The sequence below is a fragment of the Marmota marmota genome, unplaced genomic scaffold (assembly GCF_001458135.2).
Source record: "Marmota marmota marmota unplaced genomic scaffold, marMar, whole genome shotgun sequence".
Lineage (NCBI taxonomy): Eukaryota > Metazoa > Chordata > Mammalia > Rodentia > Sciuridae > Marmota > Marmota marmota.
This window is the reverse complement of record NW_025999977.1, coordinates 39917832-39934509: the sequence shown is the minus strand read 5'-3', so window position 1 is coordinate 39934509 and position 16678 is coordinate 39917832. Positions and strand designations below refer to the sequence as shown.

Below are 16678 nucleotides of genomic sequence, written 5' to 3'. Positions count from 1 at the left end.
GGCGGGGCTGAACTCACGGTTGGCGGGGCGGGGCCAGACCCAGGTAGAGCCGCCGGGCGGCTACGCAACCCACGGGATGAAGTGCTACCGCCTCTGCGTGTTTGGTAACTTCCGCCCCTCCCCTCGGTCCCTGAGACCCCTCAGCCTGTCCTACAGGCGACAGCTGGCCCTACGTGCCACCTGCCCCTCCGGGTTCAGGTCTGCCCTCCCCCTGCTTTACAGATGCAGCCCGCGGGCCCCGGCGGCTGATGCGCGTGGGCCTAGCGCTGATCCTGGTGGGCCACGTGAACCTGCTGCTGGGGGCCGTGCTGCACGGCACTGTCCTGAGGCACGTGGCCAACCCCCGTGGCGCTGTCACACCGGAGTACACCACCGCCAATGTCATCTCTGTGGGTTCAGGGCTGCTGGTGAGAGCCTCGGGGGGGGGGGGTCGGGACAGGGTGGGGGGCGGGTAGGGAGCGACATGCAGAGCGCCTGTGGGCCAAAGGCTTGGTATCTTCCGCAGAGTGTTTCCGTGGGACTTGTGGCTCTCTTGGCATCCAAGAACCTTGTTCGTTCACCACTGGTGAGAGGGGACTTCTGGAGCTTGAGAGGGGTAGGGCGGAGGAACTGTCTCAGCTTTTTCAATGTGAAGAAGGAGCCTCAAATAGAAAACTGTCTAGTTATTGGCAGACTTTGCTAGGCCTAGGCTGCTCACCATTATTAATCTTCTGCTCTGCCAGCACTGGGCCCTGCTGGCCCTGGCTCTAGTGAACTTGCTCTTGTCTGCTGCCTGCTCCATGGGTCTTCTCCTTGCTGTGTCACTCACTGTGGCCAATGGTGGTCGTAGACTTATTGCTGACTGCCATCCAGGACTGCTGGATCCTTCCATCCCACTGGACCAGGGGTCTGGTCACACGGACTGCCCCTTTGACCCCACAAGAATCTATGTGAGTGCTTTCTTGCCATTCAGAAAGCCTTGGTCTTGCCCTTTTAATTTCCTCATTTGCGGCTTATGTCACATTTCCTTTTAGCCCTCATCCTTGCTTTCTGCTTTTAGGATACAGCCTTGGCTCTCTGGATCCCTTCTCTGCTTATGTCTGCAGCTGAGGCTGCTCTATCTGGTTACTGCTGTGTGGCAGCACTCACCCTGCGTGGAATTGGGCCCTGCAGGAAGGAAGGGTTTCAGGGGCAGGTAAGGAAGAGAAACCGGAAGGGTTCACTCAATACAGCCAGTCTGTGTTACAAAGGAGTTGATGTATCATTCAGGGCCATGGTACAAACTCCACCCTCTCCTGCAGCTAGAGGAACTGACAGAGCTTGAACCTCCTAAATGTAAACAGCAGGAAAATGTGCAGCTACTAGATCAACATCAAGAACTCCAGGAGTCACAGAAAACCTGGGTTTAGGACAGGTAAAGGGCCCTGAGAGTGGGGGTCTGGGTTAGAGAGGGGACATGGAAGTGTTCTTGGGACCAGGGCTAGTTCTTTACTGTGCTGCTCCTCTCTCTGACCTGGATTGGTTCTTCCTTTATCAGGCAGGTGATGTTCCAAGGCTCAGTCCACAAGTGTTTTCCACTAAACAAGGGGCCCTGACACCAGGATGGTATTGATAATTGTAATAAAGAACTTATCTTTTTTCTACTTGGTTATAATTCTTTTTTTGGGGAAAGGGTACTGTGCTGGTGTTGGGGGTGATTCATCAAAGAATACAGTGGTATCAATTTCTTACAGAACTTTAATGAGGGAGAGGCCCAAACCCTTCCTCAATTTTACCAGTCACTGAAAGGAAAAGCTGGTGCTGGGGAGCCCTCCACACCACTGACTGATGAATTTCAGCACATCCTGGCATACTGGGCTGTGGGAGGTCTGTGAGTAAAGGGAAAGAACATCACAGAAACTCATTAGAGCTGGTACATTGGACATTAGCTTCATCTCCGTGTCCTGGGGAGCAAATGCAGGGTCTGCACCTATCTTCTGAAAGAATCCCAGCCTTTCCCAGCCCCTCCAGCAATGCTGTTCTCCCTGCCTGCTTTCAAGTTTCCCTCTCTAACCTTAATAGCCATAAGAAACTTATTCCAGTTGTCCTTGTTAGCAGCCTTCCCTGGACGCTTAAATTCAATTTTGTTCCTCAGAATGGGGTAACCTGTGGGAGAAGAGAAAAAGAAGAACTAGAGTTTGAGAGAGATTGAAGAGGGTGGAAATAAAGAGAAGCCTGGGGATAAAGATGGCTATCATTTGTCTTAGGTGCCCTTTACTAAATTAAAGTGAAATGATGTTTTTTTTTTTTTTGGTTCCAGAGATTGAACTCAGGGGCACTCAACCATTCAGCCACATTCTCAGCCACATTTTATATTTTATTTAGAGACAGGGTCTCGCTGAGTTGCTAAACGCCTCGCGTTTATAATTTATTTATATGTGGTGCTTTAAACTCGCAATCCTCCTGTCTTAGCCTCCAGAGCTGCTGGGGTTATAGGTGTGTGCTACTGCGCCTGACAAAATAAAGTTTCTTGATCCTTCTACTTTCCCCTCCATAGGATAAGGGGGTGCTGTGGGGTTCTATACCTGTGATAAGGCAGGGAAGTGCCCGAACTCCAGTGCTTGCTGCCACTAGGGAAGCCTCATAGGCACCACGCTCATCCCGAGGCAGAACCTGCTCCAGCCGCTGGTCCATTGAGACTGTGAGTACCCAGTCTCGAACCTCTTCTCTCTGGGCTTCCTGGTGGGGACAGAGGGAGCAAGAGCTTCACAGAGGGTAGGGCAAATGGCTCAGGGGATGGGATTTCCTATACCCTCATCCTGTACACCAGCTTTTCAGCCATAAATGATCCTCCTTGAATTGAGGGACAATAATGAGAGCTGAGGTCCTTCTAAAGATGGCAACCCAAAGCTGTCCTCCTTTCTTCTATACCCTAGCCCGTTTTTATTTTTATTTTGAAACAGGTTCTTGCTAAGTTCCCCAGGATGGTCTCAGACTTGAGATCTTCCTGCCTCAGTTTTCCAAGTTGCTGGGATTACAGGTGTGTTGCTGGGATTACAGGTGTGCGCATCCCTGTAGCTTTTTTTTTTTTTTTTTTAATATTTTTTGGTTGTCCATGACCTTTATTTTATAATTTATTTATATGTGGTGCTGAGAATTGAACCCAGTGCCTCACACATACTAGGCAAGCACTCTACCACTGAGCCACAACTCCTGCCCCTGTCCTGCCTTCTTAATGCACTCCTTTGTTGACACCTTCCCATTTTCCAACCTTGCACCCTTACCGGTATGTGCTGCTTGGCTGGTAGTGGCACCTCAAATGGAATGTCTGTATCCTGAAAATCAGAGTGGTCAAGGGCATCCAGAGTCCCTTCTTCGATGGCCTATGGCACAGTGGACACCATGACATAAGTACAGCTTGTGACAGGCAAAGCCTCCCAACCTCTGCACATGATTCCTTACATCGGTAAGATCCAAAAAGCGGTTGAGGAAGATGAAGGCCATGTTCTCCCAGCCAACTGCCTATGGCAAAAAAAAAAAAAAAGCAAATGGGAAAGAGCAAGCTGAGCTTGGATGCCACTGGATACAGGGACACACTGCAAGCAGATATAAGAGACCTGTATCTACCCCACACTCAGTTTAGCTCAAGGGATATTCTCTATCTTCCGACTCTGTTCTAGCTTCAGCCCCACCCTTCCTTGTTCCAGCTCACCTGGGCAGCAATGCCTGCTTCATAGAAGGCCTTATCTGCAGGTAGTAGCTGGGTGTGACGCAAGAGTGAAACAGAAAGCCTGGCAGCCACAGTTTCCTAGAGATTGAAAGCAAAGCTTTAGGATCTTGGCACTAGTGGCTGAGCTACCAGATGAATGATCCTGTAACTAATAGCCACAAAACTATAAAACCAATAATCAGTGTTAAACTGATCTGTATCTCAAGCTGTTTGGCTCTTAGTTTCTTTCACTGGCACAACAGAACTGGGCCTAGATTATTTCTAAGCTTCCTTCCATTTCTAGAATTCTGTCATCCAACTATATGAAATAAATACACAGCAAATTATCAAAAATAAGTCAAACGTGTGTATACATGGTGGGGATGTAGCTCAGAGGTAGAATGCCCCTGGTTTAATCTTTAGGACTATAAATAAATAAATGAATAAGTAAATAAATAAAATAATGTGTGCATTATATGGGTTGAATAAAGAAATCATAGAATTTGAAGGTTTAAACATACTAAAACTGTACTGGGGATGTGGGTCAGTGGTAGGGTGCTTGCCTAGCATGGGTCGGATGCTGGAGATCTAACAAAAAAATAATCTGAAGCTGTATGGGTCTCAAGCCCTAAGAAGGTCAAGACAGTATGGGAAGAATACCCACTTCAGCAAAGGTTGAAGACTGATTTATATAGAAGAGGGGAAGTCCAAGAATCTAAGCTCAGGAATCCAGAACTTGGATTCATTCAGCTTCATAGGTTTGAAGATGCCTGCACCTCATCTCCCCGCACTGCATCTCACCAGCTGTTTGATGCTCTGGGCTGCAGAGCGAGTGGCGTAGTAATGAGCAATCAGCAGCATCGTTTCAAACTCCTCATGAGCTGGAGAGTTGGCCTCACTGGATTTCACCAGGTTTTCACACTAGGGAAGGAAGAGAGCGAGGCTGGCTCAGGGGTCAGAGAAGGGCCAGTGTGACAGAGAAGTCACTGATGGCTACCTGGACAGAGGGGGGTAAAATACATCTTGAGAGTAACAGTTTATGGTTTATGTGCATGAAAGAAGAGACTGGGATGGGGACAGGTGGAGGAGTTTTTCTTTTTTGGCAGTATTAGGTAGGGATTGAACCCAGAGCCTTGCACATGTTAGGCAAGTGCTCTACCCATCACATCCCCAGCCCAAGAGAAGCCCTTTTACTCCATTGTGGACCCAACTTCCTCACCAGGTTAAAAAGGACATCCCGAAGATCGGCCCAGCTATGATAGGCCTCAGCACTGTTGGTCCCAGGAGAGCTGACCATGTCCGTGAAGATTCTTTTGTAGATGTTGAAGTTCTAGAGGTTGAGGGAGAAGGGGGATCAGAGTGTGGGGCTCAAGCAAGAGAGAAAGTCAGTGGAAGTGGAGCCAAATGGAGGAGAGTGTTTATGTGTGGGGTTTTTCTTGGGGGGGGGGGGTACTAGGGATCAAGCCCAGCCAGAGGTGCTCTACCACCGAGTTATATCCCCTGCCTTCTTTGCTTTTTATTTTGAAACAAAATCTCACTAAATTGCTGAGGCTGGCTTGCCTCAAACTTCTGATCCTCTTGCCTCAGCCTTCCAAGTTGATAAGATTGTAGGTGTGCCACTGTGCCCAGCTGTGTGTGTAGAAGCAAGGGGACATTGATAGAGAAAAGTGCTGATTATGTTAAGAGAGAGAAAGTAACTACTTATAAGCTGGAACTCTTGAGTTTGGGAAAATACATGAATGAAAATGCAGTCATAATATTAATGGACTAATATTCTAGAGAGCTGGGTTTCTCTGATAGGAGGGCAGTGTTTATTCTCTGAGGAAAGTCAATAAGTAAGCCTTGGAGGAGTGTGCAGGACTCCTCTGAAAGACAGGTCCTTGGGTACAAAGAGCACAAATAGCTCATTGGATGTTTCTTCAAAGGGTAAGTCTTCTTGAGAGGTTACACATCAGGAGAGGTTGGATGGGGACTCTGGCCATGATGTTCTCAAAGGGCAGAATCCTTTGAGAAGACTAGTCCCTGAAGGGATGGGTAATTCTAGAGGAAGAAAGAATCCCCTGGTGGAAACATTTGCCTCAAGGAGAAGGCTGGTACCTGTGGATTAGCAGGAGCTCCATGTTGCACATAGAGAGTCAGTGCCTGGGCAGAGCCACCCTCCCGGATCAGGTGAGTTGCATACAAAGCCACGTATTTGTGCAAAATCTTGTAGTTCTGTCAAGGGATGGAGGAAAAGCACAGGTGAGGGTAGGGATTGGTAAGACAGGCAGGGAGGAGGTGGTAACTTAAAGCCATGGACTTGTTTAGGAGGCAATGGGCATATGCAACTCTGACTCCAATATCAGAATATGAGGCAGCATCAGACTGTACTCTCTGGTTCTGATTAGGATCTCTGGAGATTAGATTCTGGTAGAGGTGAGAGAGGCAGCTCTGGAGCTGGCAGAAAATCAAGGGAATATGTAGAGAGGAGCTGGAATGGGGAGGAGAGAGGAGCACCTGCTTGGTAGCTGTTTCAATGCATTTGTCCCACTGGCCCTGCTCCACATACAGGTCCAAAGCAGCAATCACGTCCACACCCACCAGCTAGAGAGTAATGCAAAAGATAGTTCAGAAGAGATGACCAGAGGGAGAAAAGAAAACTTCTCACCCACATTCTGCTTCTAATCTTTTTGTTGATTTTGCAACACTGGGGATTGAACTCAGGCCTCACATGCTAGGCAAGTGCTCTACCACTGAGCTAACCCTCCAGCCCTGTTTCTGCATCTTGTCTCTCACTAACTCTTCAAGTCTCACCGAGTCCACTTTGCCCTGGTTCTTGAGGAATTCCTTATAATGCTGGTCCACATAGTCTTCATACCTGTGAAGATGGGAAATGGATAGAGATCTCAAGCTTCATTATCTTGGGATGAAACCCTCCCCCAAAGAATGTTTTCCCTGTATTTACAAAAAAAAAAAGTAAAACAATTTCCCAATGAGAAGGGGTCATGAGCTTACCGGGGATCTAACTCCTTGGCCACACGCTTAGCCTTGTTCCACTCTTCACCCTCAATGAAAGCATCGATTGCTTCCTTGACAAGGTCTAGGTTCAGATAGAGCTCTGCAGCCTAAACAGTGGGACATCAAAGTGGAGACCATCTTTCCCCTGGACTCCCTAGTTTCTTCTTGGTGAACTCTCCCTCATTGCCCCAGAACATTGCTGCACCTGCCAGGAGGCCCACCTCACACACCTGGGTGTGATGTCACCATTCCACTGATCTCTGTGGACCTGTTTCTTTTCAGTCCTAGCACTCTACTTACTGCACTGTGCTTTCCAATTCCAATCAGCTGGGGTCCTACTGCCCGAATTACTTCCAGACTGCGCTGGGGAGGCAGAAACTTGATGGAGAGTTCAGCTGCCTGAGTGGTTGAAAAGAAGATGGAAATGAGTAGGAGAAACAAACACTACTAGGGTTCCTTGGTCTCACCCCTTTCATACATTTTCCCCTCCAGATGCCAACTTTCTCTCTTGTGTTCTCCTTCACCTTCTACCTTCCTGGGCAAAGCCTGGTTCATGACTTTTTGGTTGGCCATCAGTGTACTAATCTGTTCTGTTCTGTTCTGCCTACTGTAACTCTTCCAGACACTTCCTTTGCTGTCTGAGGTCACTGCATTTGGTGCTGGTACCTGTGATAAAGTGGTTTCTCAAGTTCTTTGTCACAAATAGAATCTTGGTATTATGGTATATAGGGAAATAACTTCTGAAATGAATAGTCCAGGCATTCGGCAATTATTTGTGTTGGGCTTTTACAAGCCTCAGTTTCTTTACTTACATGCACTAGATTTTGAAGATAGTACAAAAAAAAAAGAATTAAATCTCTTAACAATGTTAAGCTTGATGAGTATATGTTGAAGTGGCAATATTTTAGATAAATTTGGTTAAATAAAATATATTATAATTATTATTTTTTAACATGGCTTCTAGAAAATTTAAATTATATATGTGGCATACATTTGTGACTTACACATTTCTAGCAGACAGTGCTGGTCTAGATGATTTTTTTTTTTTTTTTTTAAGAAAGAGTGAGAGAGAGAGAGAGAGAGAGAAATTTTTTAGTGTTTAGTTTTTAGTTTTCGGCGGACACAACATCTTTGTTTGTATGTGGTGCTGAGGATCGAACCCGGGCCGCATGCATGCCAGGTGAGTGCGCTACCACTTGAGCCACATCCCCAGCCCCTGGTCTAGATGATTTTGATGATTCCTTTCAACACTTAAAACTCAGTCATTCTATAAATTCAAGCATCCTAGAAGGTCACTCTCTTTTCAGTGTGAGATTGATATCTTTCCCAGATTTTAATTTCCACAAGATGCAGTTTAGCTACAGTCTACCCCCTGCTCTTTCCCTCACCTATTCTTGCCTTTTTTGGCCTCACAAACCCTTCAAAGTTTAAACAGTATTTCCCTCCCCCACCATCCTCTGACTAATCTGAAGAAGGGCAAGTCATGCAAAAACCCCATAAACAGTGCTCCAGAGTAAAACACAACAGATATTTATAAATACTTGCAGATTAAAATTGGCTAGACTCTCATAACTCATCTTCAGCCATCTTTCTACTTCCTTTGTTCAAATTTCTAGGGGCTATTCAATGATGAGACCTCAGAAACCTAAGAGACATCTTGCAGGGGCATCATCACACCAACATTGAATTTAGAGGGACAATCTCAACTGTCCATGACTCCTAGTACTATACTGCACTGTATCTGAGGTACATTCTTTAAACTAAACATGCATCCTGATTGTGATTATATGTGTGATGGTTATTTTATGTGTTACCTTGGTATACGCAGTGTCCATATCTGGTCAAACATTATTTTGGGTATTTCTATGAGGATTTTTTTTGCTGAATTTGTTCTCTTATAGATAGTAGAGTGTATAGAGTGTATTTTGTAGAGTGTACTTTGACATATTATACATACATGGAGTATAGTTTCCCATTCCTATCGTTGTATGTGATGTGGGGTTAACTGGTCATGTATTCATATATGAACATAAGAAAGTTATGTCCAATTCATCTACTGTCTATGAGGATGTTTTGGGATGAGGTTAACATTTACATTGTAAAGCTGACTGCTCTTCCTAATGTGGAAGACCACAATGAAGTGAAGACCTGAACAGAACAAAAATCTTGGTCCTTCCCCATGTAAGAGAATTCCTCCTGTCTGGACATCTTTGAACTGGGAAATTGGCTTTTTACTGTTTTCAGACTGGAATTTACACACTGACACTTTCTGCATCTGGAGTCCAGACACCTTCAAACAGGAACAACACCATCTGCTTTCCTGGGCTTCCAATGTGCCTACATTGGAAGTCTACCCTGTAGACTTGCCTACTTCCATAAAATTGTGTGAGCCCATATCTTATCTCTCTCTCACATACACACACCCTATTGGTTGTTTCTCTAATATTATTTGTCTTAGAATTAGGGAAATGTACTGGATTGGCTTAATCTGCTGGAGGGTTCTTTTCAGGAGCTCTTGGGGAGAAGAGGCGGAACCCATGTTTTTGTCATGGCCTCTCTCTGGCCATGAGTCTGGACTTGATTTTCCAGTTCTGGCCCACAGAGATCTCACCTTCCCTGAACTCTACTTTAATTCATATCCTTTAGTCTCTTCTCAGGTACAATATTAATTAATTGAGCCATGTCTTCCTCTAACTTCTAATTTCTGGCTTTCAGAGCTCTGTCTCACACCCCCTCTTTATCATCTTTATAGGTTCTGGCTCTAGCATACAGCAGGCCCTCAACAGATATCCGTTATCTGACTAAAAACAGACACAGGAGGATCAAGAATGTCTGAGAAGGTGAACTGAGCACAAAAGGACCCAGGGAAAGGAGAGCAGGAAGGTCTGGCGCCCTCACCTTCATCCAGCACTTCTCCATCAGGCTGCTGCTCCCAGAGTCCCGCACTTTGAGGTAGCAGTCCACTGCACGGCTATACTCTCCAGCCTGCTCCCATTGTCGAGCTTGTTCCACAAGTCCCTCCACGCCCCTGTGGAGATGAGAGGGCACGGTCTATCCTGTGCACCTCATGACCTCTATCATCCAGCACTGCCAATGTTGCAGGGACCTCTGGCTTCATACCTGGTCCCCTTCTTTGTAGCTTCCCTTTCATATTCTTCCTGCAAGGCCTCCAACTGACCAGGTACATAGTCCTTGCAGATCCGAAGAGCATCACTCCATAGTCCAGCTTCCTATTCAGAATTTCAGGTATCAGGAGGGCAGAGGGAGGTATGGAAGCATCCTACTGTCACACAAGGACCCACTGATTTCCTGGCCCTCTCTTGTTATTGTTTGTCTTCCCACTTCTCCAATCTTTTAGTACCAGGGCCAGCATGGTTCTCTATGGTCTCTCATACTCTTTCACCCTCCCTTCGTGGCCCCAAATCCAGTATCCCACCTTATAATAATTGAGGGCAAGGCCTGGTCTCTGGGCCCGAAGCAGCAGCCCTTCTGCTTTCTGAAAGTCCTTCTCTTCCAAGGCTCCCCGGGCCTGTCCTACAAGCACCTCCGCAACACTGTCTGGGTCATGGGCCTCGGCCACACGCTGAGCTGCTTCCCAATCCTGGTTGTGGACAAACCTGCCCCATGGGGAGACAAAAGAGATACTGAGTATAAGACTGAGGCCTTAATAGCAGGATAGAAACAGCAATGTCACTGAGGGGGAGTCAGATTTTTTGGTACTGTTTATTGGTCTGAATGAAGGTGAAGATGACCTGAAAGATCCTGGGGCTATGACTGGGAGAACAGGATAAGGAATTTATGGGGTAACTTACATGAGGACTGCCTCCTTGGGTTTACCAGCTCTGATGAATTCCGCTTCAGCCTCTTCAAACTTACCCTATGGAAAAAGAAAGGGTAGCCACATGTGATGAAAGGATGGCTGGCATTATAGGTAGCCAGGAGATAGGAGTTTGAACATCTGGCATCAGTGGCTAGGGGCAGAATAGAGTGGCAAAATCATATCCATGCCAGGTGTGGTGGTGCATGCCTGTAATCCCAGTGGCTTGGGAGGCTGAGGCAGGAGGACCCTGAGTTCAAAGCCAGCCTCAGCAACTCAGCAAGGCCCTAAGCAACTCAGCAAGACCTTGTCTCTAAATAAAATGTTTTAAAAAGGCTGAGGATGTGGCTCAGTGATTAAGTACCCCTGGGTTCAATCCCCAGTATAAAAAATAATAACATCCATACCTCATCCTCCAGGTACATAGCATATCTGAGATGAATCTCGGGGGTTTTATGCTTGAGTGCTAGCCGGGAAAGCTCAAAAGCAAACTCAAAGGAGCTGAAAAAGAAGGTACAGACAGGGTTTGCTTACTTAATACTTATAAAAAGCAAGAGAAAACAGAAAAAGACCAAGAATTGACAGGAGAAAAAGGGATAGCCTTTTAAATAACAGATATGAAGTGATAAGAGAATCATGGAGAGATATAAAAGAAGACAGGCTGGCAGCCCTATGATGATTACATCACTGTCACCATGGATCCAGAGGTACCTGGACAAGTCTATGCTTTCCCTGAAATCAGTAGGAGGGTGGGCAGACAAATAGGAAAGGCAGAGGCAAGGAGGGCTCCTGCTGCTCCACACCCTCTCCTGAGCCCCGTCACATTAGCAAAAAAAAAAAAAAATGGCTTCTCCAAAGACAAGCAAGACTACCCTCAGTGATCTGATTCTGTTCCTGGCCTTTGTAACTTTTGCTTAAGAAAAGCTCATTTTGGGACTGGGGTTGTGGCTTAGTGGTAGAGTGTTTGCCTAGCATGTGTGAGGCACTGGGTTTGATTCTTAGCACTGCATATAAATAAACAAAATAAAGGTCCATTGACAACTAAAAAATATTAAAAGGAAAGAAATAAGCTCATTTTTCTGGGCACAGTGGCACATGCCTATCTATAATCCCTGCAACTCGGGAGGCTGAGGCAGGAGGATCATGAGTTCAAAGCCAGCCTTAGTACGTTAGCAAGTTCACAGCCAGCCTTAGCACGTAGTAACTCAGTGAGACCCTGTCTCTAAATAAAATATAAAAAAGGGCTGGGGATGTGGCTCAGTGATTAAGTGCCCGTGGATTCACTCCCCAGTACTAAAAAAAAAACGAATATTTCATTTTGCATTTAACAGACTCACACTTCCATTATCCAGAACTAAGTTACTGCTCATCTTTCTCTATGTAGGGGCTCTGATTGGGATGGGGCCAATGGAGGATAAACTTCAGACCTTACCAATTGTCAGCAGCATGGTCAATAGCAGCCTCCAGGAGTCCCAGCTTGTTAAGCAGTCTAACTGCAGCCTCTCCTCCCAGGCTCTTTGCCCAAAGGTAGGCCACATGTTTGTGGGCATTAGCTCCACCATGAGCCTTGGCCACCTGCAAAACAATGTCACTGGACAATCCCCCATTGTGGAGTATGCTCCCTTCTCATCTCTGACCTCCTGACCTCAGCTCTAATGAGGATAAGGTATATATTCTAAACCACCAAAAAAAAAAAAAAAAAAAAGGTCTTTTAACTTGAGTTGAAGTGCTTAGGGACCAAGGTTGGGCTTTAGGAAGTCCACAAACCTTTAAAATTGTAAGTGAAATTTTGTGTATACAGATGTGAATATGTTTCTGGCAAAAGAGGTTCTGGTCTTCAATATAATTTCAAAGATGCTATGACCAGTTTAGAATTAGTCACTTGAAAGTGGAAAAGAGGAATGGTGGTACCCTGGTGTGGCATGTACTCCTTACCCGGTAGGCCTCTTCCCAAAGCCCACTGGAGCGGTACATGTTCACTGTTGCCTTCCATTCCTGGGCCTCAAGGTAGTGGTACTCAGCTTCCTGCAGTCGGCCTTCAGCCTCCAGCTCCTGCAGGAAGATAGATCAGGATAGAGAGGAGGCAAGGAAGCCTGGCTGGAGAAGAGCTGGGCAGGACCAAGAGAAGGGCTCACCTTGCCCAGATGGAGGTGTGTGTCACTGAGTAGATCTGGGTGGTGCTTCCCTACCAGGCGGATCATGTCATCATACAACTTGTATTTTTTGAACATGGTGATGGCAAGATCAGGCTCTTCCACTGTCACATACAGCCTGGGGACAGGAGATACACCAGTGGCCTCCTATATAGATGCCTGCTGCCACTGCTTTTGGGCAGAGGGCAAGCATCCTCAGATCCCATCATCCCTTTTTCTGGCTCTGATGCCTCACCTCTCGGCCTCACGGTACTTGCCCTGCTTCTCCATTTCCTGGGCTTGTGTGATGTACAGCACAGACACATCTTCTGGTCTCATGCACTTCATTGCTAGCTGTGCAGACATATAGATCCTGGGTAGCCTCAGGAGCCAATTCCCAAGGGAAGCAGGTCTTCGGGGGAACCTGTCTGCTCAGGAACTCTGAACTCTACCCACAGTCACAGGAGTTTGGTTACCATTCATTCTAGTCAATTCAGGGAATTCCAAGTTCATAAGAAGCAGAAGCAAACTATATTCTGCTAAAATACATTTTGAGATCTTTTCAGGAGAGTTTGTGAGGCTTTGTACTGGGGAGCATGTGCTCCAAATTTTATGTTCCAACTGCCCCCACTGAGCTCTAGAGTACAGGCAAAAAACAAAGTTACAAGTGACCAAAGCTCAGATCCCAAATCCACCTGCTCTCTTATGAATTATACTCAGGGTCAGGAGCTTCTCCTCATCTCTTCTTTCCCCTTGATTAGGGAATAAAATTATCCAGACTATATTTTGGAACTCTTTCTCAACTTTCCAGGAATCTAGTGAAGGAGGGAGATCAAGTGAAAGAGACCTAGTGAAGGAAATCAGGGACCAAGGAATGAGGCAACAAAATCACTAAGAAGCCTTCTCTCATCATGGATTTCACCCATTTTCTACCTTGTGGGCTTGCTCCCAGCGGCCAGCCTGGGTGTACATGTCTATGGCATCTTTGGTCCGGTCTCCCTTCGTATAGAGCTCCTCAGCAATCTGCAGTTGGAGAGGCAGATGCAAAAGGTCAGAACAACAGAGTTAAAGCAGCTTTTACAAAGAAGAAACTAACTCCAGATGGGTTGATAGAAAGACTTGGATACTATCTTATAATAATAGAGAAGAAAGAATAAGTATAGATGAATTGTACCACCTACTATTTAGAAAAAAGACCAGCTCAAAGCAGTATGAGAACAATGCAGTGGAATTTTAAAGGGCCTCACAATTCTGCAATGCAAGGCAATTCTTTGTAGCTATGCTGAGTTATTCATAAAGAATACTCATGCTGGCACAGGAAGGGTTAGAGATCACCCTGTACATCTGGAAGGAAGGTCTGTGTATGCTGGGATGAAACTGGGGAAGTGAACCATTTTTCTTCCTACTTATCATGGTAGTGCTGTTTGGGTCCCAGAAAGAAGGATTTGGCAAACTGGACTCTACTTCCTGTTCTGGGTGCTCCTCTTGTTCCCCTATATTGCATTACCTCAAGCTACAGAAAGGACTCTCCCTTACTTCATACTCCTGCAGAGATGCATAATGCTGGGCCACGCGAGGATAGTATTTGGACGCAGTGTTTCGGTCCTGTAGATCTAATATATAAATTGCCTTCTTCCACTGGCGGGCACCCAGGGCAGCTTCAATTGCCTTAATGGAGCACCTGGCATAGTAGGGAAAGACATAAATATGTATGAGGAAAGAGGAAGATGAATGGAAGTAAAGAGCCCCCTCATTTATTTGCAGTACTAAGCACTGAACCTAGTGGTACTTTACCACTGAGATACACTACCAGCCCTTTTTTTGTTTTTATTTTGAGATAGGGTCTCATAAGTTGCCAAAGTTGGCCTTGAACTTCTAATTCTCCTGCCTCAGCCTCCCAAGTCACTGGGATTCAGGTGAGTGCCAATATACCCAGCTAAAGTGCCCCTTTAAGCACATGCCAATCTTTTTTCCCCCCTGCAGTGCTAGAGATCAAACTTTTGCACATGTTAGGCAAGTCTTCTACCACTGAGCTACATCCCCAGTCTCCAATTACATTTTGAGATCTTTTCTTCTAGACTGTGGTATCCTCCCCTGCCCCAGTGCTTCTCACTTCAGGCCCAAATCTCTATTATACTTCCATGCTACCATACCTGGCTTCAATGTAATGATTAATGGCTGCATCAAGCTGCTTCTGTTGCACCAAGTGGTCCCCCCATGCCTCCTCTAGTCTCACCACCTCCACTGGGAAGGCCAATCGAGCCAGCTCTACCGCTGTCAGGGACAGAGACACACTGGGCTCAGAATTACAGGGATGGAACACAGAAAAATAGGACAGGGAAATGAAGCATGGAGAATGGGTAAGAAATGGAGAATTGAAGCCAGTCAACATTAATAGATACTCCAAAAGAGGTGCAGGAAACTGGGTGAGCACAAGTGTACAACAGTAAGGGACAGCTTATACCTTTCATGAATGCATTGCCTTTACAGTAGCACTCAAGGGCCCGCTGTGGATTTCGAATCTTCTCAAAGAGGTCACCTGCCTATTAACACATAGGAATGTGTTAATAGAAGGAATGCACCCCAAGACTCCTCTGGGTGGGAGATGTGTACACAGTGCAAATGATAAGGTCTAGGAAAAGGAAATCAGCCCTACCCTTTCATAGAGCTCCCCCTTGATGAGAGCTGTGGTGATGTGCTCCACCAACTCTGTGTTGGCCAGTAGCTCCTCCCGGGTCAGTACCAGCCGAGCAGCTTTGGCAGGGAGTCCAGCTTTGAGATATAGGCTGATGGCTGCTAGTCCATCCCCTTGGCTCTCCTGTAGTTCACCGGCTCGCTCCTCTTGCTGTGTGTCCATCAGCCACTGGTAGTAATCCCGGCGTAGTTTCTCCAGGGCTGGGTGTCCCTGGATATATACAGAGGAAAACTAAAAGTCACATCCCTCCTTCTTGCCCTTCTGCTTTTCTTGCCTCCCCAGTCCTTCTGTAAAAGTGGAAATCTTCCCAAGTCACCCATATCTTTATTTGGAGGGTAGGGAGGATGGGGTACTTTGCCACTGAGCTACATCCTCAGCCTTTTTTGAGGCAGCATCTCGCTAAGATGATGAGGCTGGCCTCAAATCTGCAATCCTCTTGCCTTAACCTCCCAAATGGCTGGCATTACATGCATGAGCCACTGCACCCAGTCCCATGGGCCACCAGTATCTCAACTTCTTACCTTGTCAGGTCCCAGCCCCAACACTATTCTAGTTCCTACAGTCTCCTTGACAAAAGGAGGTTTCTGAAATTGGTGGGACCAAATTCTGAACAACTGTGGAGAAGACAGAATAATACCTTAGCCTCAGCCACAGCGATACACTCATCCCAACGGTGAAGCTCCTGGTACATGTCCATAGCCTCCTCAACCGCATTCTAGGGGAACCAGGCAGAAGAAGGGACACCAGAAAGATATGAGGGTCAAAAACCAGTGTTCCCTGGTCAGCCTGTTTAAGATGCCTGGCCACGAGGACTAAGAGCCTCAACCTTTACTTATTGAATAAACAGAGGTAGATTTCTCTTTCTCTCTGTTTTGTTTTTATTTGTTTGTTGTGGGGGTCAAACCTAGGACCTTGTGCTACTAAGCACATACTCTACCACTGAGCCACACTCCTAGCCCCAGAGTTGGATTTACTATGAAACTAAAAGAAACCTAAGTTTCTTGTTTTTACAGGACTCCTTATTTCCACAGAATCTTCAAAGGCAATTTTTCTTAAAGAGGGCTCCTCAAATTGTATAAGTTGGGGCCTCACAAAGCCTGACACTACTCTTATACATAAGAATTGCACAGAGAAGCTCTTGAATAGAGGGAACATTGTAGACTGTTTATGAAAGGAAGAAGAAATTGAAGACCTAAGGAGGAAGTCTGTTGAGATTAAAGACTAATACAAAAGAAGGAAATAAGGAAGGAGGGAAATTAATTCTATAACCCTCTAGAAGTTCTTCCTCAAACCTCTGGGGAATGCTAGTCAGTCAGTTCTCTTTCCTTCTCTGATTTTGCCTCCCCTTTCCCCCTTAGATTCTCTCTTCT

The 16678-nt window shown here is 46.1% G+C and overlaps 2 protein-coding genes across 6 annotated transcripts in view; one reads left to right on the top strand and one right to left on the bottom strand.

Moving 5' to 3' along the window:
- Positions 1-4: 4 nt before the first annotated feature.
- Krtcap3 (keratinocyte associated protein 3) lies at positions 5-1622 on the top strand. 4 transcript variants are annotated; one of them, XM_048804641.1, is made up of 7 exons: positions 6-104; positions 223-389; positions 506-565; positions 723-929; positions 1040-1174; positions 1281-1393; positions 1517-1622. In XM_048804641.1, exons 1-6 carry the CDS (start codon positions 77-79, stop codon positions 1386-1388), a joined length of 705 nt encoding a protein of 234 aa, XP_048660598.1. In that variant the 5' UTR covers positions 6-76; the 3' UTR covers positions 1389-1393; positions 1517-1622. The 4 variants fall into 4 exon arrangements, with proteins under 4 accessions (XP_048660599.1, XP_048660598.1, XP_048660597.1 ...); XM_048804640.1 differs by having other exon boundaries at positions 223-407; XM_048804639.1 differs by having other exon boundaries at positions 223-407; positions 488-565.
- Positions 1623-1698: 76 nt separating this feature from the next.
- Ift172 (intraflagellar transport 172) overlaps positions 1699-16678 on the bottom strand; it is a 36576-nt gene continuing 21596 nt past the window's right edge. For both annotated transcript variants that reach the window (XM_015479838.2, XM_048804637.1), the window contains 28 exons: positions 15946-16023; positions 15270-15518; positions 15078-15156; positions 14767-14887; positions 14150-14294; positions 13547-13636; positions 12870-12967; positions 12617-12752; positions 12417-12533; positions 11914-12056; positions 10889-10982; positions 10477-10541; positions 10101-10281; positions 9785-9894; positions 9563-9692; positions 6965-7063; positions 6662-6771; positions 6461-6524; positions 6164-6250; positions 5765-5881; positions 4887-4997; positions 4469-4588; positions 3671-3766; positions 3421-3480; positions 3243-3341; positions 2544-2697; positions 2033-2124; positions 1699-1847 (listed from right to left, as the gene is read on the bottom strand). In XM_015479838.2, the coding sequence (XP_015335324.1) occupies positions 1758-1847; positions 2033-2124; positions 2544-2697; positions 3243-3341; positions 3421-3480; positions 3671-3766; positions 4469-4588; positions 4887-4997; positions 5765-5881; positions 6164-6250; positions 6461-6524; positions 6662-6771; positions 6965-7063; positions 9563-9692; positions 9785-9894; positions 10101-10281; positions 10477-10541; positions 10889-10982; positions 11914-12056; positions 12417-12533; positions 12617-12752; positions 12870-12967; positions 13547-13636; positions 14150-14294; positions 14767-14887; positions 15078-15156; positions 15270-15518; positions 15946-16023 (3135 nt within the window). In that variant the 3' untranslated portion in view covers positions 1699-1757. The remainder of the gene's footprint in view (positions 1848-2032; positions 2125-2543; positions 2698-3242; positions 3342-3420; positions 3481-3670; positions 3767-4468; positions 4589-4886; positions 4998-5764; positions 5882-6163; positions 6251-6460; positions 6525-6661; positions 6772-6964; positions 7064-9562; positions 9693-9784; positions 9895-10100; positions 10282-10476; positions 10542-10888; positions 10983-11913; positions 12057-12416; positions 12534-12616; positions 12753-12869; positions 12968-13546; positions 13637-14149; positions 14295-14766; positions 14888-15077; positions 15157-15269; positions 15519-15945; positions 16024-16678) is intronic.